Source organism: Rhipicephalus sanguineus, chromosome 6 (assembly GCF_013339695.2).
Source record: "Rhipicephalus sanguineus isolate Rsan-2018 chromosome 6, BIME_Rsan_1.4, whole genome shotgun sequence".
NCBI classification, from domain to species: domain Eukaryota; kingdom Metazoa; phylum Arthropoda; class Arachnida; order Ixodida; family Ixodidae; genus Rhipicephalus; species Rhipicephalus sanguineus.
Window position 1 is genome coordinate 6,473,863 of NC_051181.1, and position 22,558 is coordinate 6,496,420.

General features: G+C 48.2%; 1 protein-coding gene across 1 annotated transcript in view; it reads left to right on the forward strand.

Moving 5' to 3' along the window:
* LOC119395680 (sphingomyelin phosphodiesterase 2-like) overlaps positions 1–22,558 on the forward strand; it is a 179,081-nt gene that overhangs the window by 69,301 nt on the left and 87,222 nt on the right. Inside the window, exons 2-4 of the mRNA XM_037662677.2 lie at positions 19,904–20,074; positions 20,528–20,735; positions 22,181–22,365. Of these exons, the coding sequence (XP_037518605.2) occupies positions 20,619–20,735; positions 22,181–22,365 (302 nt within the window). The 5' untranslated portion in view covers positions 19,904–20,074; positions 20,528–20,618. The remainder of the gene's footprint in view (positions 1–19,903; positions 20,075–20,527; positions 20,736–22,180; positions 22,366–22,558) is intronic.

Consider the following 22,558-nt stretch of genomic DNA (forward strand, 5'->3'; position numbering starts at 1 on the left):
GCAGCTAGGGAGAAGACGACGACGCTGAGGGGGACAACCTGTTGGCCGCTCCTGCGCTCACCTTCGAGACCTAATAAACGGCCCTTCAGCTGTAACGCCTCAGTCGCCTTCGCGCGTAACAGAGTGGTGGAGGTGCGGGGTACGCGTTTGCAACGACGGAACCACCATTGCTACACCTTCGTCGAAGCCGTCGACTTGCCGGCCTCCCGCCATCTGCCACAACCGTGTCCGACATGCCCGAAGAAGGCGACGCCCCCAGGGCTGCGCCTTGCGGTCCACTCCACTACTATCGAGTTCCACCGCCCTTCGGAGGAAAATCGGGAGAAGATGTTGACGCGTGGCTCGTCCAGTACAAGCGAGTGAGCAAGTCCAACGGCTGGGATGCCACCGCTCAGCTCACCAATGTGGTCTTCTGCCTTACCGACACTGCGCTCGTGTGGTACGAGAACCACGAGGACACGCTGACGACGTGGGACCGTTTTGTTCAAGAACTAAAGACGTGTTTCGGCGACTCAGGCGTCAAAGGGAAGCGTGCGGAGCAGACACTGTCGCAACGCGCGCAACTACCAGGTGAGACAATCACCACGTATATTGAAGATGTGCTGAAGCTGTGCAAGGTGGTCAATGCTCAAATGTCAGAGGAAGACAAAGTCGGCCATTTGCTGAAAGGCATTGCCGAGGATGTCTATAATTTCCTCATCGGAAAAGAAAACCTGAGCTCTGTGACCGAGGTCATTCGGCATTGCCGTACTTTTGAACAGCTCAAAATGCGCAGGATTGCTCCAAAGTTTGGCCGGCTGACAAACGTTACGACGGTTGCAAGCGTCGACACGAGCTCCTGCCAAGACCTGTCTTCGACGATCCGACAGATTGTCCGCGAAGAACTTTCCCGCTATGAAGAGCTGTCACGTTCAGCAGTGGACCACCATTCCGTCCATGTGCCACGGGAGGCTGTGACTGCTCCGACCCCTCCGGCCCCTTGGCAACCGATGGTTAGCGCAGCGGCTGTAGAGTACAACGCAGCCCCACAGTCAAGAAGGACCTCACGCTTTCCAGCTACCAGCTATGACCGGCGCGCTCAGCGTCCGCCTTCCTCGCGACGCGACAGCTATCGCTATGATGTACGAGACGAACCGGCCCACTACACCAGAGAAGATGATGCTCGGTTCATCGAAGAACAATCAAGGTTTCGACCTCTCCCAGTCTGCTACTCCTGCGGTGTCCCAGGACACATCTCGCGGTTTTGTAACCGTCGCGTAGCCCCACGGTATGGCCCACTACCGCAATTTACACGACCTTCCGAACGACCTCACGACGTCCCGCGAGCAACACACCTTCCGCCTAGCGACGATTATTGGGCACGCAGCTTCCGGAATCACTCCCCGACATCTGACAGGAGTTTGACGCCACCACCACGTCCTCGCGCTCCCCGTTCACCCTCACCGCTGCGTCGCACCACGTCTCCTTTGCCATCGGAAAACTAGCAAGCGCGGCCGATGGAGGTGAGGTCGCCGGAGATGTGCTAATGCGAGAAATACCTCCTGTGTTAATGCTCAAGAACAAAGTGCGTGTTTTTGTTGACGATGTGCCTGTGATGGCTTTGGTAGACACGGGGGCAACAATTTCGGTCATGAGTGCTTGTTTGAAAAATACGCTGGGACGAAAGGTTGTATTTAAGTGGGATGAAGCGTCGAAGTTTTGCGGAGTGAGTGGTGAGCCGCTGCAGGCTGTTGGTGTGTGTAGTGCTGACGTGTTTCTGGGAGGCCACGTTATTACGACGGAGTTCGTCATTATTCCCCGGGCGACACATGATGTTATTTTGGGTATGGACTTTTTGCGGGAGTGTGGTGCCACTGTCGACTGCCGCGAAGGGACGATATTCTTAAGTGGACACGTACCGTCAGCACTCCTGGAAAACCCTGCGGAGGGCGAGACGGCATTGTGTGTCTGTGGCGACACTATCATACCTCCATCATCAACCGTTCGTGTTCCTGTTGTTTGCTGCGGCAGCCATTCCACCAGCTTTGATGCCAACGTTGAACCAATGCACATCAACTGTATGAAGAAGAATGTCCTGGTTCCACATTGTGTGGTGTCGATCAAAGGCGGACGCGCTGGCTTATGGACTGTCAATTGTTCCACGGAGCCGGTCATGCTTCCCGACGGCCTGAAGTTAGCCGTCGTTAGCGGAAAACACGAGGCCTTATCGGTGACGGAGCTTACAGATGTGCCGGAAGGATATCGCAGTCACAGTTCCGAAACGGCTCTTCTGTCAATGGTGAATAAGTCGCTGAGTACGAGTGAACGCCGAACGTTGGTGAATGTGCTTTCGAAGCACGTCTCTGTATTCGACTTTGCGCAGAAGGACAAAGTGCCCTCGATCCCTGCTTCTCGGACACGTCATACTATCAACACGGGTTCGGCAAATCCGATTAGACAGAAGCCATACCGCGTTTCACCAACGGAGCGTCAGATAAATAACGAGCAGGTGCAAGAAATGATGAAAAAAGGAGTCATACAAGAGTCGGCAAGCCCATGGGCAGCTCCAGTGATTCTTGTTAAAAAGAAAGATGGATCTTGGAGATTTTGCGTCGACTATCGCCGATTGAATGCAGTAACAAAAAAGGACGTGTACCCACTTCCCCGTATTGATGATGCCATCGACTGCCTTCATTCGGCCTCTTACTTTTCCTCCGTAGACTTAAGATCGGGCTACTGGCAAATTCCGATGCATCCTGAGGATAAGGAAAAGACTGCCTTTGTAACCCCTGACGGCCTTTTTGAATTCAACGTGATGCCATTTGGGCTGTGCAACGCTCCGGCGACTTTCGAGAGATTTATGGACACTATCCTTCGCGGCTTGAAGTGGAACATCTGCATGTGCTATCTCGACGACGTCGTCATCTTTGGCCGCACCTTCAGCGAACACAATTCACGTCTGGATATTGTACTGAACTGTATCAGAAACGCTGGCCTTGTTCTAAACTCAAAGAAGTGCCACTTCGGAGACCGCCAAACCCTTGTGCTCGGACACCTCGTCGATCAGGATGGAATCCGCCCAGATCCCCAGAAGACAGCAGCCGTTGAAGCGTTCAGTGCACCGCGCTCTGTTAAGGAGCTCCGTAGCTTTCTTGGGCTTTGCTCCTATTTTCGTCGCTTTATACCTAAGTTTGCCGACGTCGCGTATCCGCTGACATCTCTGCTACGAAAGAACATTCCCTTTGAGTGGACTCCGGAGTGCGACTCCTCTTTTCGTCAACTGAAGTTCCTCCTGACGTCACGGCCTGTTCTTCAACACTTCAACCCTTCAGCTCCGACAGAACTTCACACAGATGCCAGTGGCATAGGAATTGGCGCCGTCCTAGTTCAACGCTACGGTAACTGCGAGCACGTGATCGCATACGCAAGTCGCTCCCTGAGTAGGCCAGAGCAGAATTACACTGTTACAGAACAAGAATGCCTCGCGGTAGTATTTGCGATTCAGCGGTTTCGGTCTTACCTGTATGGGCGCCCATTCACAGTCGTCACCGACCACCACTCATTGTGTTGGCTTGTGAACCTTCGTGACCCTTGTGGCCGTCTAGCACGCTGGGCGCTTCGGCTCCAAGAATATAGTTTCACCGTCTCGTATAAGAGTGGTCGACGACACGCCGATGCGGACTGCCTTTCACGTATGCCACTCAGCAATACCGAGTGTGACGCCGATGATTTCGACCACCTTGTAGCTTCCGTGTCGCCGAAATTTCCAGACCTCAGCACTTTCAAGGACGAACAGCGAAAGGACACTAAATTAGCACTGCTCTTCACAGCTCCTACAGCACGCAGTTTTTGTGTACGCGATGGACTTTTGTATAAGAAGAACTTTTCCAGCACTGGCGCACGTTTCCTTCTGGTGGTGCCGGAAAGCCTTCGGCCAGCGATTCTAAGTGCTATGCACGATGATCCTACGTCCGGACATCTAGGTTCTGAGCGGACGCTCTACCGCACCAAGGAACGCTTTTATTGGCCTGGAATGCGACAGTCTATCGAGGTGTATGTGGCCAGTTGCACGCAGTGTCAGCGCCACAAACGCCCATCTGCTGCTCCGGCTGGTCTCCTACAGCCGGTGCCACCTCCAAGCACACCTTTCCAACAAGTGGGCATTGACCTCGTGGGCCCTTTTCCAAAATCAGCGCAAGGCAATCGCTGGGTAATTGTATGTGTCGATTACCTCACACGCTACTGCGAGACGGCAGCCGTGCCCTCCGCAACTGCCATCGACGTCTCGGTGTTCCTGTTGCAACACGTTATCCTCCGACATGGCCCACCTCAGGTGATCATCAGTGATCGTGGACGACAATTTACGGCGGATATCGTAGAGGAGCTGCTTCGACTGTGTGAGTCCCACCTGCGTCACTCGTCTCCATACCACCCGCAAACGAACGGGCTCACGGAGCGCACCAATCGAACAATTGTAAACATGCTCTCTATGTATGTCTCGTCCGACCACAAAAACTGGGATGACGTGCTACCATTCATAACGTACGCGTTCAACACCGCTAAGCACGAGACAACTGGTTATAGTCCTTTCTTCTTGATGTATGCACGCCCGCCACGGCACACACTCGACACAGTTTTGCCTTTCTCTACGCACGAAAACACCTCTGTCGCCGAAACACTATGCCTTGCGGAAGAGGCGCGTCGTATTGCTCGTCTACGCACTGTGGCATCGCAAGACAAATCCAAAGCACGCTACGACATCCGCCATCGTCCTGCAACTTATCGTCCCGGCGATTTAGTGTGGCTATGGACTCCGGTACGGAGACGTGGGTTATGCCAAAAGTTCTTGGCCACATATGACGGACCGTTTGTTGTCATTAAGAAACTCACGGAGGTCACGTACATAGTAGCTCGCCTCACGAAAAGTGGTAGAAGAACTGCTAAAACCCAAGCCGTTCATGTCGCTCGCCTGAAGTTGTGCACACCAAGATGAATCAATGAACTCGCCCGGCGGGCTTCGTCTGCGTGGAGAGGAATGTTGCGCGTACCTGCGAGGACAACGAAGAAGAGTGAACGTGCTGGCCGCCCCGCGCTGCAGCTAGGGAGAAGACGACGACGCTGAGGGGGACAACCTGTTGGCCGCTCCTGCGCTCACCTTCGAGACCTAATAAACGGCCCTTCAGCTGTAACGTCTCAGTCGCCTTCGCGCGTAACAATATATATATATATATATATATATAGTAGTTAAGTAGATCCTCCGTGAGAAGTCACAACGTTGTTTATTTCGACGTTTCAGCCAGAGTCTGGCCTTCATCAGGAATGAGGGTACAGTTTGTTGGTGCTCAGCTTTATACAATCTTACAGGAGAGAGGATACGCGGAGGGAAAATAACGGAAAAGAAAGAAACAACAAAAAAAACTAAAAGAAAGAAACAAAGAAAACAGTGAGAACATGAGGTAGCCCCCCCCCCTTTCTGGGGCCGTCCCTTGCACCCCTGTCCGCGGCCTGCATATTCTTCCCTCCATTAACGTATTGTTCCCGACCAGGCGGCGCCGCGTGGCTCCAGCGGTGCGGTGTGGGGAAAAAAGGAGCTTTTTTAAGAAGTTAAGCTTTTAACTACTCAGTGCCACGCGGACGTCTCGTCCCCGAAAGGGGGGCGCCGCGTATTGCCGCAAAGGCTAGCAAGCGGGCGCAATGTCAATTTTGGCCCGCTCCTGGATTCCGCAGTCGGGGGCTCCTGAGTGTGCACAAGGGTGCTGTCGGACATGTCATGCTTGGCACAATTGATTGGTTAGTAAGATAGCAACAGAAACAGACGACACAGACGACAGCTGTACTTAGAAAGAGTAGTTACACTTGGAAGTATTTTCAGTGGTCCAGTGACCGTCGCGGCTGCAGTGCCGTGAACTCTTCAGTTATTATTGTCATTATTGCCGTTATTGTTTTCTAAAGCTTTAATTGCTGCACGTGTAGCCGGATTCTCATTCATTCCTCTTTCGAGGTTGTTAAATCGGTGTATGAGGTATGACTCTCGTTGTTCACGTTCTCGGTTTGATTTAAATCCCGTTTCTAAGAGTGTTACTGATAGTTTGTCGAATGCATGGTCGGGAAGGTTGAGATGTTTTGATAGAGGTAGACTTAGGGCTGGTTTCGCATGGGCTCTGTGATTATCGAAACGAATCCTAAATGGTGCTTCTGTTTGTCTGATGTACTGCATACTGCACACGTTGCATTCGAGTAGGTATACCACATTAGAGGAATCGCATGTTAGGTTTCCCCGTATGTTAATCGAAAACTTGGAGTGTGTGCTGGTTGCCTTGTCTGTTTCTCGCATCGCTTTACATAAAAGACATCGTGACTTTAAACAAGGTCGGCATGAATTATTAGGGGGTGAAGTATTGATCTGAGAGTGCACAAGTGTGTCCTTGAGGTTGCGTGGTCGTCGGTAAACGACGCCAGGGGCGGATGGAAATGCGCGTTTCAGACGTTCACTTTGTTCCAGAATGTTGTAATGTCGTTTAAGGGTCTTGTTTACATTGGGGAAGTTCGTGCTGTAAATTAAGCAGAGGTTTGTCCGTTGTGGGTCTTGTTGCGGTGGCCGCTTCATAAGTAAGTCATCACGCTTCAGTTTTCTAGCTTTTTGAACGGCGTCATCAATTACATGTGGGGTGTATTTTGTTTATCGAGCATAAGATTTAGCCTCTGTGAGCTCGTGTCAAAATCAGCGTCTTTGAGCAGATTTGCTTAAACCGGTGAGCCTGGCTCTATGGAATACTGTTTTTACAGTGCCGCGGGTGATCGCTTTGGTAATGCACGTATTGTTGTCGATCCGTTCGTATGCGGTATAGGGTTCCAGAAAGTTTGTCTTTTTCTATCGTTACGGTAACGTCAAGAAAGTTTACGGTTGCTTGCGAGTAGGTGTGTGTGAAGTGTATGTTTGGATGTACAGCGTTGTAAGTGTCGATAAGGTTGAGAAGTTCATCCTCGCTGTGGGTCCAAATAAGAACGATGTCGTCTATGTATCTTCTGTATAAGAGTGGTTTCAAGGAACTTTGTGAAAGAAATTCGGATTCTAGCTTTCCCATAAATATGTTGGCATAATTGGGTGCCATTTTGGTGCCCATAGTGGTCCCGTTAATTTGTCGAAAATACTCTTGGTTAAATTCAAATGAATTTAAATCTAGGACCATCCTCGTCAAAGTTGTGATGGCAGAGAAATCTGGGGTGTCAGGTTGTCTATGGTCTGTGTACATGTTTTGTAATGCAGCTATGCCGTCATCGTGAGGGATATTTGTATACAATGAGGACACATCAAGAGTAACCAAGTACGAGTTTTTCGGCACACACAGACCTGCAATGTCTCGAAGAAAATGTGTGGTGTCCTTTACGTACGACGCGAGAGTGCATGGAATGTGGCTTAATAATGCGTCCACGTACCCTGATATGGGTTCAGTTATTGTACCTATACGTGATATGATTGGTCGACCTGGGTTACCGGGCTTATGACTTTTTGGGAGGATGTAGAAGCGACCTGGACGAGGGAATGTGAGCGTCATATATATATATATATATATATATATATATATATATATATATATATATATATATATATATATTGTCACGGTAATAAAAACGAAAGTAAATAACAGTCCGGCTTTCAGCACGTCTGTTACAATCGAGCTGAACGTCGTTGTCCTCTTCCACTCGCCGCCAAAAACTCCGCCACGCACAAATAGCAAAACTGCCTCGCACAACAGACAAAGACCCACTGTATGCACGTGTCATTACTCCCCCTCTCAAAAAGCATCGCCTCGATGCTTTCGATGTTGTAATGGCATGGGGAAGTCCTCCAGCGCGAGTGATATGGCTTCATCCTAGATACGTGGACTACGTCCGGTTGTGGTGCACGACGAGAAGATCGTGTGCTGGTCTCAGGAATAACTCGGTAGTTGATGTCGCTGAGGCGTTCGAGAACTCTGTAGGGCCCGAAGTAATGACGTAGGAGTTTCTCGGACTTGCCGCGTTGGCGGACGGGAGTCCATATCCATACTTTTTCTCCTGGTTCGTACGTCACCTCTCTATGACCAAGGTTGTATCGGTGAGCGTCGTATTGTTGCTTAGAGCGGATGCGAAACCGGGCTAGCTGACGAGCTTCTTCGGCGCGCTGAGCATACTCGGCAGCATTTTCTGTGGTGGTCACAAATGGGTCAGGTAGTAGCATGACGTCTAACATCGTGGTAACCTCGCGGCCGTGAAGCAAGCGGAAAGGTGTGAATCCTGTGGTCTCCTGGACGGCGGTGTTATATGCGAAGGTTACGAATGGTAGAACGCGGTCCCAATTCTTGTGATCCACGTCCACATACATGGAGAGCATGTCAGCAATGGTTTTGTTGAGCCGTTCGGTGAGGCCGTTGGCTTGCGGATGGTATGCTGCCGTCCGGCGGTGAACGGTGCCGCTAAGTGTCAGCACTTCTTCCAGAAGTTGGGCGGTGAAGGCGGTGCCTCTGTCGGTAATGACCACTGCTGGTGCGCCATGACGAAGGACGACAGCATGAATGAAGAAGTCGTCGACATCACTAGCGGTGGCTCTTGGAAGAGGTCGCGTTTCGCAGTAACGTGTTAAATAATCCGTTGCAACTACTATCCAGCGGTTACCAGTTGAAGAATTGGGAAATGGACCAAGTAAGTCCATGCCAACTTGCTGAAAAGGCGCTTGTGGGGGTTCAACGGGTTGTAAAAGACCAGCAGGTTTAATGGGCGGAGTCTTGCGCCGCTGGCAGTCTCGGCAGGTTTTAACGTAGTGCTTGACAGTGCGGGAGAGTTTAGGCCAATAGTACTTGCTGCGGATACGCGCGAGAGTACGCGTGAACCCGAGATGTCCAGAAGTTGGTTCGTCGTGACACGCACTGAGGATCTCTTCTCGCATCGTGGATGGTACCACGAGGAGATCGGTTTGAGCGCTAGGGTCAAAGCAGTGCTTGTATAAGACGTTGTTGCGGAGAAAGAACGTCGAAATCGTGCGTCTGAACGTCCGCGGTGGATGCGTAAGCTGTCCCTCAATATAGTCGATGAGTGGACGAAGCTCCAGGTCGTCACGCTGTCGCTGAGCCAAGTCCGACGCTGTGACGGCACAGAGGAAACTGTCGTCGTCCGTTAGGTCAGGTGTAGCCTTTTCGACTGGAGCGCGTGACAGACAGTCAGCATCGGTGTGCTTGCGCCCTGACTTGTAGACTACCGTAACGTCAAACTCTTGAAGGCGCAGACTCCATCGGGCGAGGCGGCCTGAGGGGTCTTTGAGGCCTGCAAGCCAACACAAAGAGTGGTGGTCGGTGACTACTTTGAAAGGTCGTCCGTACAGGTAGGGTCGGAACTTGGTTATAGCCCACACGACAGCTAGGCACTCTTTCTCGGTAGTGGAGTAGTTGGATTCAGCCGATGACAAGGTACGACTAGCGTAGGCGATCACCCGTTAGGTGCCTTCTTGCCACTGCACAAGGACGGCCCCGAGGCCAACATTGCTGGCATCCGTGTGGATTTCAGTGTCGGCATCTTCGTCAAAGTGACCCAGGATCGGTGGAGCTTGAAGGCGTCGCTGCAGCTCGCAAAAAGCATGATGTTGCTCTCGGCCCCAAACAAAAGGGACGGTGTCCCTTGTAAGATAGTGCAAGGGTTCGGCTATTTTAGAAAAGTTTGGTACAAAGCGACGGTAGTAGGCGCAAAGTCCCAAAAAGCGACGGACCTCGCCTTTGTTCGTAGGAGCTGGGAAGGCAGAAACGGCTTTCGTTTTTTCGGGATCCGGCAGAATTCCATCGCGGCTTACGACATGCCCGAGAAATTTGAGCTCTTCGTATCCGAAGTGGCATTTTTCGGGCTTCAGCGATAGCCCAGCCGTTCGAAGCGCATTAAGTACCGTACGAAGACGCTGAAGGTGCTGCTCGAAGGTCTCCGAAAAAACGACGACGTCGTCTAAATAAACAAGACATGATTGCCACTTAAGACCGGATAAGACTGTGTCCATCATTCTTTGAAGAGTTGCAGGAGCAGAGCATAGTCCGAAAGGAAGCACCTTAAATTCAAAAAGCCCATCAGGGGTAATAAACGCAGTTTTTTCCCGGTCACGGTCATCGACTTCGATTTGCCAATAACCACTGCGCAGGTCGATGGATGAAAAGTATCTGGCGTTTCGAAGGCGGTCGAGCGAGTCGTCGATGCGAGGAAGCGGATAGACATCTTTCTTTGTAACGTTGTTCAGTTTGCGGTAATCTACGCAGAAACGCAGTGTGCCGTCTTTCTTTTTAACTAGCACAACTGGTGACGCCCATGGGCTTGTAGACGGCTGGATGATGTCGTCTGCAAGCGTTTGTTGAACTTGTTCGCGAATGGCGTCCTGTTCTCGTCGGGAGACACGGTAGGCGTGCTGTCGGATGGGTCTTTCGGTGGGTTCGGTTAAGATTCTGTCATTGGTAACGGATGTCTGCTTGATTTTCGACGTAGTGGCGAAGCAGTCGCTGAATGAAAACAAAAGAGAGCGAAGACTATCTTGCTGCGGAGCCGACAGCTTGGAGCTCACATCTAACTGGACTGTATACTGCTTGTCGTCGTGAGGACCGGAGGATAGTTCTGCAAATAATGGGCTGGTTCTGAAGTCGCTGATTTCCTCAAAATAGGCGACAACGCTCTGCTTTATGAAGTGCTGGTACTCCTGACTGAAATTCCTCAGTCGAATCTTAGCGGGCTCTTGCGTCAGTTCCATGAGGCCGCGGGCGACGCATACTTGACGAGACAGGAGGACAGATACATCGCCTTCTACAATTCCGAGGGCCATTCGGTCGTTGTCGACAAGTACTGCAGAATGGGCAAGTTGGTGCATTATGACAACGTATTGTTATAGCGCAGCTCAGTTTGAGCATAAAGAAAAGAGGCTTCAGCGAAGAAGGAAACACAGGCGACAGGATGAGCGCTAAACTTCCAACTTTTTGTTTATTGCATGACCCTACAGCACATTATATGTGCTGTAGGTAGCGGCGTCACGTGTGCTGTGAGGTGAGCCATATAATGTGCTGTAGGGTCATGCAATAAACAAAAAGTTGGAAGTTTAGCGCTCATCCTGTCGCCTGTGTTTCCTTCTTCGCTGAAGCCTCTTTTCTTTATGCTCAAACTGAGCTGCGCCATAACAATACGTTGTCGGTCGTTGTCGCTCACCACAGTAACCAGCACACTGGAACGGGGCGGCACCGTCACGGAATCGTCGGATACACGCAGCGCGACAGTGCGGGATTCGCTTTCGTGTGAGTTCGTGTCGCGTGAAAATGTCACCAGCAGCTCTCGAAGGTTTATGACAGCCCCATATTCTCTCAGAAAGTCCATTCCTAATATGACCTGCCTCGAGCATTCCTGTAGTACGACAAAAGTGCCGATGAAGGTAGAGTCACCAATATGCACTCTGGCAGTGCATCTACCAACCGGTGTCACCAGGTGACTACCCGCCGTACGCAGCTGGGGACCATTCCATGGTGTCGTCACCTTTCGAAGAGCAGCCACGAGTTCACCACTCATAACCGAGTAGTCGGCGCCGGTATCTACGAGAGCGGTTACTTGGCGATTGTCGATAATTACAGAAATATCAGCGGAAAGTCGTGCGTCATTATCAGAAGATGACGTAGCGGATAAATCGGCGTCGTCGTCGTTACGGGGTCGCGTCGGAGGATGTTTGTCAGGTCGGTCAACAGCGGCCCTACCCCCAGAGGTCGCTGTCCTCAGTTTTCCTGACGTGGGCGAGGACTTGGGACCTTTGGCGAACATCAGAGAACGTGGGGTAACGACTGGGTGAGGTGAAACGCCGAGGAGACGGTGAACGTGACTGGTGCCTTGGCGCAGGAGGGTATGACTGCTGAGCAGCCAGGTACTGCTCAATCTCGCGTGGGCGCTCACCATGGTTTGGTCGACGTGCGTTGGGGTGCAATCCCTGAAGGCCCATTCTGCGATAATGGCACTGGCGGTAGAGGTGGTCCGCTTCACCGCAGTGGTAACAAAGCGGTCTATTATCGGAGGTGCGCCACACATTGGACTTCCGGGTGACTTCGCGCGGGACTTCGAAGTCATAGGCAGTTGCAGTCGCAGCAGGGAATTGTCGTGGCAGTACAGGAAGGGCGGAGGGTGAGCGACGTCCCATAGATGGTTGAGGAGTCCGTAGCGCTTCGGCATAAGTCAGAGCTGGGGCTCCCGCGCGCGTTGTCACTAATGGCTGGGTCACGTTCCTGATCTCGTCACGAATCATGTCCCCAAGAACATTTGCGGTCGTCTGAGGAGTCGGGTGGCGAACTTTCTCAAGCTCCTCGCGGACAATGCTCCGCACAAGCTCCCGGAGTGCTGCCACGTCGTGTCCACCCGTGAACGATGACACGGCGGTGACAGTACTTTGGCGCTCGTACTGAAGAAAGCGTTGCTGAAACGCCCGTTCCATTGTCATCGCTTCGGTGATGAACTCAGCGACGGTAGATGGGGGCTTGCGCATGAGTCCAGCAAAAAGTTGCTCCTTCACCCCGCGCATTAGAAGACGGACTTTCTTCGCCTCAGCCATTTCTGGGTCAGCACGTTTGAACAAGCGCGACATGTCCTCAACAAACATAGCCACGCTTTCGTTGGGCTTCTGAATTCGGCTCTCCAGGGCCTGCTTGGCTTTCTCTTTTCTTTCTGGATTCCTGAATGCCTCACGCAGCTGTCGTTCGAATTCTCGCCAGGTGTTCAAAGAACTCTCATGATTCGCATACCAAGTACGAGCGTAGTCTTCGAGGGCGAAGTAGACATAGCGCAGTTTTCTTCTTTCGTCCCACTCGTTGGCTGCTGCGACTCGGTCGAAGTGGTCTAGCCAATCGTCCACGTCCTCGAACACATCGCCATGAAAGGACTTTGGGATACGTGCTGGATAGACCACACTCGGGATGGCAGTCAGGCGGTCTACGTCGCTCTCTTGCGTCTGACTTGCCGTTGTGGTGGACATTCTTGCTGAGCTCAATGGGCCGAACTCGGGAGGTAGTCCTAGCAAGCGACGGCTGTGCCGAAGTGGCCGGTTGTCCCCGGGATCGTGGAAATGGTGGTAGGAACTCGTCTTGAGGTTGAAATAGCGCAAAAGGGTCGTACCCAGCAGCTCCACCAGTTTGTCACGGTAATAAAAACGAAAGTCAATAACAGTCCGGCTTTCAGCACGTCTGTTACAATCGAGCTGAACGTCGTTGTCCTCTTCAACTCGCCGCCAAAAACTCCGCCACGCACAAATAGCAAAACTCCCTCGCACAACAGACAAAGACCCACTGTATGCACGTGTCAATATATATATATATATATAGATATATATATATATAGGCATGGTGGTGGAGTGGCCGTAGCGTTGCAAGTAATCAAGTAGATCCTCCGTGAGAAGTCACAAGTCACAACGTTGTTTATTTCGACGTTTCAGCCAGAGTCTGGCCTTCCTCAGGAATATATATATATATATATATATATATATATATATATATATATATATATATATATATATATATATATATATAGGCCGTGCCACGGCCGAAACGTTAGGCATAAAATATTGCTTTTTCGTACGTGCACCGTCTTGTTTTTCCTATACGTACCGGACCCACTGAACTTTCCCATTGAATATATATATATATATATATATATATATATATATATATATATATATATATATATATATATATATATATATATATATATATGGGCACGTCAGCTGCTCCCCAGCAAACATGAACCCCTTCCTGTATTTCATGCAGATTGTTCTCGTCGGCTCGACTGGACTGAGCAGCGCATCTGTAGATGGAAAAACGTACGGCACCGCATCGACAGACTTAACTGGAGGCGCCTGCGCGGATGGGTTTCTTTGTTGCTTCGACGGCCACTGTTACTTCGACGGCCACATTGACCAGATCTACCCACCCCCCAGTTCGACGTCATCAATGCGGCCGACTATAAGAGACGGACCGAGCTGCAATTTCTTCAGTGGGCACGTCAGCTGCTCCCCAGCAAACATGAACCCCTTCTGTATTTCATGCAGATTGTTCTCGTCGGCTCGACTGGACTGAGCAGCGCATCTGTAGATGGAAAAACGTACGGCACCGCATCGACAGACTTAACTGGAGGCGCCTGCGCGGATGGGTTTCTTTGTTGCTTCGACGGCCACTGTTACTTCGACGGCCACATTGACCAGATCTACCCACCCCCCAGTTCGACGTCATCAATGCGGCCGACTATAAGAGACGGACCGAGCTGCAATTTCTTCAGTGGGCACGTCAGCTGCTCCCCAGCAAACATGAACCCCTTCCTGTATTTCATGCAGGTTCGTAAAAATTACTCCACTGTCAAAACTAGCAACCGTTGTTTCATCCAGCTGACGTGCCCCACATGTCTGATTAAGTTGTACTTTTTTGTTCAAGATGTTGTATGCTCATTGCTGATAATGTGTGGTGATGTGGAATCGAACCCTGGGCCGAACACAGAGGAGCTTTTGCGCCAAATCCTTGATGGTCAAAAAACCATGCAAGCAAGGCTTGACACTATTGAATCCAAGGTCGAAAATTCGACAGCAGCATTTACAGAACTCACAAGCAAAATTTCCAGCCTTGAGGCAACTATCCAGACCATACAAACCAAACTGATCGACCTCGAAGACAGGAGCAGACGCAATAATCTTCTTGTGTTCGGTTTACCGGAACGTCCTGATGAAACATTCCAGTCACTAACAAATACGGTGGTTTCTGAAATATTTGAAAACATGCTCGGTGTAAAGGTGTCAACAGTCGAAAGAATTCACCGAATAGGACAAAAGAGGCGAAACAAAAACAGACCGGTAGTGCTACGGTTAATTGATCACCGTGAAAAAATTAATGTACTCAGAAACTGCTCTAAACTGAAGGGAAAAGATATCTCAGTTGCCGAAGACTTTTCACCAGAAACTAGGCAGACCAGGAGGTACTTATGGGAAAGCACTGCAAATATCAGGAAAAAGGGCGAGAAAGTGAAACTTGTACACGACAAAGTCATCATAAATGGAGATACATATGCTTGGGATGCTGCTGAGATGAAAAGAATTCCCGTTTTAGCAGCCAACAAAAAATCTAGGAAGAAACAGTGAACTTCTTCGGTCACTCAAAAATACTTCCGCATCATTAATCTGAACGCCCGCAGCATCGTAAACAAAGTTAGCGACTTGCAAAGTATTATAGTGGCGCATGAGCCGCATGTCGTAATAATATCTGAAACTTGGCTGCACTCAGGTATCTTAGACTTCGAGATAACACCACCAGGGTACAAAATATATAGGAAGGACCGAGATTCCCGGGGGGGCGGAGTCGCTTTGTTGTTTCAAGAGTCCATGCATGTTCAAAGATCCCCTGACATAGCAGACACCGAATGCGTCATTGCGAAAGTCTTTTTAAACGACTTCCATCTCGTAATCGCCGGTTTTTACCGCCCACCAAACTGTGACATATTTTTTGACAATTTGAATGAATTTTTGTGTACAGCTGGCACGCATTGTAAGAACATTTTGCTTGCTGGTGATTTCAACGCCCCGTCAGTTGACTGGTCAACTGATTTCCCTAATGCTCTTTGCGCAGCAGCAGAACCTTTAACCGATATCGTTCTTTTTCATGGGCTGACGCAACTAGTAAAACAACCGACTCGCGCACTTAACATATTAGATCTTTTCCTGGTAAACGACCACGTCCTCAAGCGCAATCCGAGAGTCGACATATTTGAGGGAATTTCAGATCACAGAATGGCATCTCTTACGTTAGAGTTAAACTTCCGATTAAAACCATCTAAAAGCCAACACTTAATTCCTGTGTACTCACATGCTAGCGACGTCGACATACTTGATGCTTTAGATAATGAGTTTTCCAAATTTGTATGTCTTTCGGAATCACATGACGGCTCTGTTCATAGCTTATGGTGCTTCTTTAAAAAACTTGTTCACAACTGTATCGACAATTTTGTGCCCAAAAAGCGAAAATATGTGTGTGAAACGAATCCGTGGATGACAAGAAACCTTGTGCGTCTTGGGCGAAAATTAAAAAAAGTGAGAAAGCAGCATACGGTACGACCATCAAAAGCAAACTCTGATAAGCTAACCAACCTGCGCCGACAGCTTAAAAACGGCATATTAAAAGCTAAAGATCACTATCAAAATGTTTCACTGAAAAACTTTCTTGAGTCATCCCCGGATAAGTTCTGGAGATATCTATCGCCAAAGAAGACCCACGTGTCTGATATTTGTGTTGATGGTATCATGTTGACTGACAAACTCAGAATTGCAAATGCACTGAACGAGTACTTCTGCTCCGTGTTCACGAGTGATGATGGCAAGATACCACGCATATCTGTTCTAGACGCTACTCCGCCCATAAGCTCCCTCGACATAAACGAAGCGGGAGTACTGTCCTTGCTTCTTGGCACTGACGTGAAAAAATCGCCAGGCGTCGATGAAATACCTAATGCTTTCCTCCGGAGATATGCGGAATGGTGCGCCAAATATCTGTGCATTATTTTCAACAAATCACTTTCACGTGCAGAAATACCACACGACTGGAAGCATGCAAAGATTATTCCCATCCCTAAATCAGAAGACCGCTCACTGCTGTCCTCCTACCGCCCTATCTCTCTTCTTTGTACCTCATCGAAACTGATGGAGCACATTATATTTAAGCACATTTCAGTCTTCATTGAAAATAATGGCCTCTGCGACACACGACAACACGGCTTCCGTCGCGGAATGTCAACCGTAACGCAACTACTGGAAACCGTACATGAAATTGCGGCAGCACTGGACAGCCAAGGTCAAATTGACATAATATTTTTGGATTTTGAAAAGGCCTTCGACCGTGTATCCCATCAAAAGTTGCTATTAAAACTAAAACCCATTCTCAAAAACGACCAGCTACTTCAATGGATAGAGGCGTATCTGACAAACAGGCGACAAACAGTCGTTGTCGACGACGCAAAGTCGGACTCATCTGATGTGCGGTCTGGAATACCACAGGGATCAGTCTTGGGTCCCCTGTTTTTTCTACTGTTCATTAATGACATAGTGCAACACATACCAGTTAAAATTCGGTTGTTTGCAGACGACTGCATACTCTACAATGAAATCCACAGCGAGGCAGATCAGGCTATCCTAAATTCATCTTTATCAGTTATAGCTACTTGGTGCTTAGAATGGCAAATGAGCATTAACCTCAGAAAAACAGTATCGATGACCATAACACGCAAACAGAAGTCGGTACCTTTTGTGTACAGCATTAATGGCCATAACTTATCGTCTGTCACGCAATATAAATACCTCGGTTTAGTGATCACGTCGGACCTTAGGTGGAGTAACCATGTAGCTCACATTAAAAAAAAGGCCATGAAGAAACTTGGATACCTGAGAAGAACCTTGGCTAAATCTACGAGCAATATAAAATTGTTGGCCTACAAGACATTCATAAGACCATTACTAGAATACGCTACTCCTGTCTGGGGCCCTTAACCCAATCAAACGTAAGCGAAATCGAAAACATACAGCGGAAAGCAGTCAGATTTATCTTTAATTCTTACCGTCGTCATACATCCGTCAGTGCTCTTTTACAGGACGCGAACCTCGAAACTCTAGAGGTACGACGCTATCGAGACAGGCTCAAGATGTTATACCTGATTTATCGACAACATGTCAAAATAGATAGGGAATTGTATATTAAACCGTGTAGTAGGCGCCCAACACGTTCATCTCATTCGTTCAAGTTAATCGAATACTCGTGCCGAACCAACATGTTCAAAAAATCGTTCTTCCCTCGTACAATCCATGAATGGAACGCATTGCCTGAAAATGTATTACAGAGCCCAACCATGTCGTCGTTTATGCACGCTCTCGCTCATCTATGACCGAGATGTTTCCTGTGGCGTCTGTCGCTTTCCAGATGGCGTGCGACATTGAAACAAAAGCCATTACACCCTTCTTATCGTTGTCGAGCAGACTACTGCGTGAACATGCGCTCTTTTGCACATTCTTCTCTTTTTTTCCCCTTGTAGTTATTTTATTTGTTCTAAACTGAAACATTTTTTCACCCTGTGGTCCATGTATTTTCTTACCAGTATTTTCAACTGTATTATCGTGAGTGTTTTACTGGAACCTGTTGTTTCTTGTTTCACATACTGAAAAGATTGTTCAACACTGTTTTTAGTTTTATTTCACAGATTTGTTTGGTACCGTTCTCACAGATTGTTCAACATTTTCTTTTGTGTACAATCCACTCCTGCCTATGGCTTGTAAAACAAGTTGGCAGTATTAAATAAATAAATAAATAAATATATAACGAAAATTTTTCTTGAAAGCAGATTTACTTAACGTTTTCAGCTGGTGGACCAGCCTTCGTCAAAGTTAAGGGGTCGGTGGTGCAGATGCGTCTTGTAAGCGCTTTAGCAAGTCTTGCGCGCATCGCATGAAAGTAAGCTTCGCCAAACAGCTGCAGAGGCTGGAGCAGCCAGGTATCCCCAGCACGTGATCACATCGGTTGCTGAAAAAGTGCACAAAGCGAATAGAAAACGGCCGAAAGCAGACGCAGTGGGCGATGGAAGCCATGATGAGCGCACAAGAGTGGCAGTGATTCCCTACATGCACCATAAGGCGGACAATCTAAAAAGGATGGGTAAACGAGTCGCAGTCACAGTTGTAACGTCGGCGCCGGAGTAGTTATCTCGGCTATGCCCCATCACTTCGCCCGTAAAGAAGCCAAGAACGGTGTGTGCCATCGTAACGAGTTTGTGGACTGCCCGGAGGACGTGGTACACAGAATTCCGCTCTCCTGCGGCCGAGTTCATTAGGGCAGAGGGAGCGTCGTATCAATGCTCGTTTATGTGAGCATCGGAATGAAGTGCGTAATGGAGCGGATAGGCATCCCGCGGCGCACTGTGGAGAATGTGGGTGTGAACCATTTATAGATAACACCGTGGTGCTAAAATTGGGACACGGACATTGACTTCATAATAATTGTCGAGGCCGCTGAGATGAAGAGGGATAATTTTATTGCGGCTAGCGCTCCTTCGATTACCTCGACAGGCAAGGAGCTTCACTTTTTGGAATGTGCGCATGGTGCAGTCACGTAGTGCGCGCCTTGGCACTTCTTTTGCTGATGCTATCTGGGTGATGTGTAATAAGGCTTACATCACTTAGACCCTTTCTTGCGCATACGCTCTTGACACGTGTTAGCAGACGCCGCACTGTGATAGTATGTCTCTTGTCGATTGCGCTTTTTTTTTGTCGTCTAGTTTTACGCCCTTTCCTTTCTGGTGGCTACACCTATACATTTGGTGTTACCACCCATTGAAATCTCAGTTGAAAGTAGCGCTTGTCATGTGTTCTTCGTTGTCGTACGTGCCTTTTGCGCCTACGAAAGTCAAGGTAAAACAGACAGTATGATGACATTACAAAAGATAAAAAATTTGAAACAATATTAACACAATAAAAAATCACAGTCGGGACTGTGGATACCAGAGGCCGAGTTCACAAAACTTTTCTTTCGTAAGGGCGTTTTCTGAGTGGTCATCCGGCTACATTAGTGCATCGTGATTGGCAGAAATGTTCTCATACGAAATTTTTTAGCCTAAGGCTTTTCTGTGAATACGGGCCCAGATTTACATCCAAGTAGGTGATCAGGGATTCATTGTCTGACAACTTTTTTTAAACAATATATAATCCAAGTGGAGTTTGAAAATACCATCGAGGTGGCAGTGCAACATGGACAATAGAAGAACGAAGCGCTTTAGGCGTCCAAGTATATTGTTGTCAATAAACGGCGTGTTGCTCTGTACAGTGCAGAAGTGGATGAATGGTGGTCAAGATGCGCCCACAGGCGTTATGGCTTTTCAACGAATGCAGGTGGCTCCTGTACAATTCAACTGACCCCAACGGCCAGCTGCAGTGGTTAGCCACAGAGCTCCATCGGGCCGAAGCATCCGAAGAAAAGGTCTACATCATAGGTCACGTGGCTCCTGTGAAGATTGAGTGCATTCCAGTCTGGGCGGACAACTTCCGACGCATTGTGAACCGGTGAGATCCCCACATCCTACGCGGAAATATCTAATCTGTGATATGGAGGGATAGTCGCCTTTTAAATTACTATACGTTAACTGACCTGCTACAGACTTTGTACACTACTTGTTAAAGCAAACATTTAGGATAATGCAGCGATCTAACGCCGGCCTATAGCCTTGACATGGTTCGCTGGCATTCCCTACATAGCATTTGAGCATTTTCCGCAAGGACATTTCAACCAACTATATATGCTAGCTAAAACTTAGAAAACGCTTCACTTTACAGCAAGATTTCCTCTTCACGTTTCGCATTGACATAACTTCCTGAGTGGCACCAATTTCACGGCTACATTTATTCTCCTTCCCGTCTGTTTATTCTTTTTCTGTGAAGCTTCCTATATTATACAGACTTTTAGAATATACAGCGTTTACACCGTCTTATGCTTTCTTATAATGCTCCTCCACACAGGTACGAGTCGACTATCGTGGCTCAGTTCTACGGTCATACACACGTAGACCAGTTCTACTTGTTCTACAGCGACAGATACGCCGAAGGAAAGATGCGACCAACAAATGTCGCCTATCTGGCGCCAAGTGTAACAACGTTCGTCTTCAGCAACCCTGCATATCGAATCTATACCGTGGATGGTGGACGACACCGCAGCAATGCGCCTTGGGTATTCTGTTTCTCCAGTGATGAGCGCCCTTTCATTTACATTCACCCAGAGACAGAAAATGTTTTAAACGCGTTCACCAATAGCACCCATGTTTTTCTAAGGACTGCAATCAGATTTCAATGTTAATTGCACTTGGAAAAAAAACTACGTAATTTTGAAGAAAGCTGAGGAAACTTTTGTAGCTCCTGCTTGTTAAAACCCAAGCTTCCATCAGCTGAGCAAGGGAAATGCGCGCACGAAACATGGAAGAAATGTTTGCGCATAAAAAAAATTGAGAGACTCGGCTGTTCCTGAACAGTAAAGTGCGAAATTGACAACATTATTTGACAACATTATTAGGCCCTAGTGGTGCATACTTGTAACGTAAAAGCGCAAAATTACGTAAGGCGAAGCGAAGGGACAAACAGCATCGCTTGTCTCTCGACATGTACAGCGCAGTATCTTTGCGGCACGAGACACCGATTTGCGTGGAAACACCATAGCGACGGGTGACCCAGACATACTTTCTTGTTATCCCGATGTCATTGCTTTAGGAAACCGACGCATGCGTTTCTCATTCAAACTTAAGTCCCAAGCGTTTCGGCACACTGGCTGGTTTCAAGAAGAGAAATTCTTGTGCTATTGCACCAAGAAGGCTCCAAATAATTTCTGCGTCTTTTACCTACATTATGCAGTGGACGAACAACTGAGGAATACAACCTTTCGGAAAGGGATTAGTGTCCGTGATTATCATGAAGGAACGAAGGTTTTAAGCTGTCATTCGAGCCACACCATCCAAATGTGCTCAAAGAAGGTTAAAATAAAAAAAAATAAACATTAATAAATATAAAAGATAAAGACTACGTCTTGGTGCCATAAACTGCAATTTTATAAGGGACGACACGTTTCAGTAATAATTTTCGCTCATTTCTTTAACAAATCTAGTGTTTTGAAATGAGTGAAACTGTTTGTGAGAAACAGAGAGGCGGGTTACAATTCTTGGCATTAGTAAATTCCCAACAAACAATGTTTAATTTGCAATCTCATTGGGATTGCAGTATGTGACGCTTGATGTTAATTGGAAACCTCATGGTGTGTGCGTCCAGCTATTTTATTCTTATAATGTGGTCTTTTCTGCCCTCAATAAACGGACTAGCAAAGCGTGAGAAAAACAGGGACATGACATGGCCGCAATGAAGTACTGCCTCGTGTTCCTTTGCGCGGCCGAAGCTTCTCATTCGCAAGTCCCATCGCTAATTACATGCCCAGCATTGCGATTGACTCAAAACGTTCTCGCATGAAAACTTTTAGCGTAAGAAAATTCTGTGATACGGATCTTTTTTTTTTGCGCACATAGATGTTAGTATGGATTACGAAGTCACCGAGCGCTTATGTCTTTTAAGAATGAACTGACAACAGAAAAGCGGTCGATTGTATCTGATTTAGCACATATTTCGCCATTGCAGACAATTGAAGACCATGAAACTTTTGTTATGGACCTGGAGGAGTCAAACAAAAAGGACATGCCCAGATGGCAACTCGAATACAGCGCGAAGCATCACTATGGACTTCAGTCGTTGTCGCCACAGCAATGGCACAGTCTGGCGGAGAAGTTCCGAACGAACGAAACATTATTTCGAGAATATCACCGGTAAGAATGATTAATCAAGAAACTGCATTTTTTTGTTAGGGTGCTTACTCCCACATTCGTGCACTTGCGCCAAAAATGAGCTCGCACTAAATCGACTGTTCATTAGCGCTGAAATATACCTATAAAATAGGCTTAAAGGTGAACTTGACAGAGTTCTGTTTGGTATGTCTGGTATCCACGTGAATGAAAAATG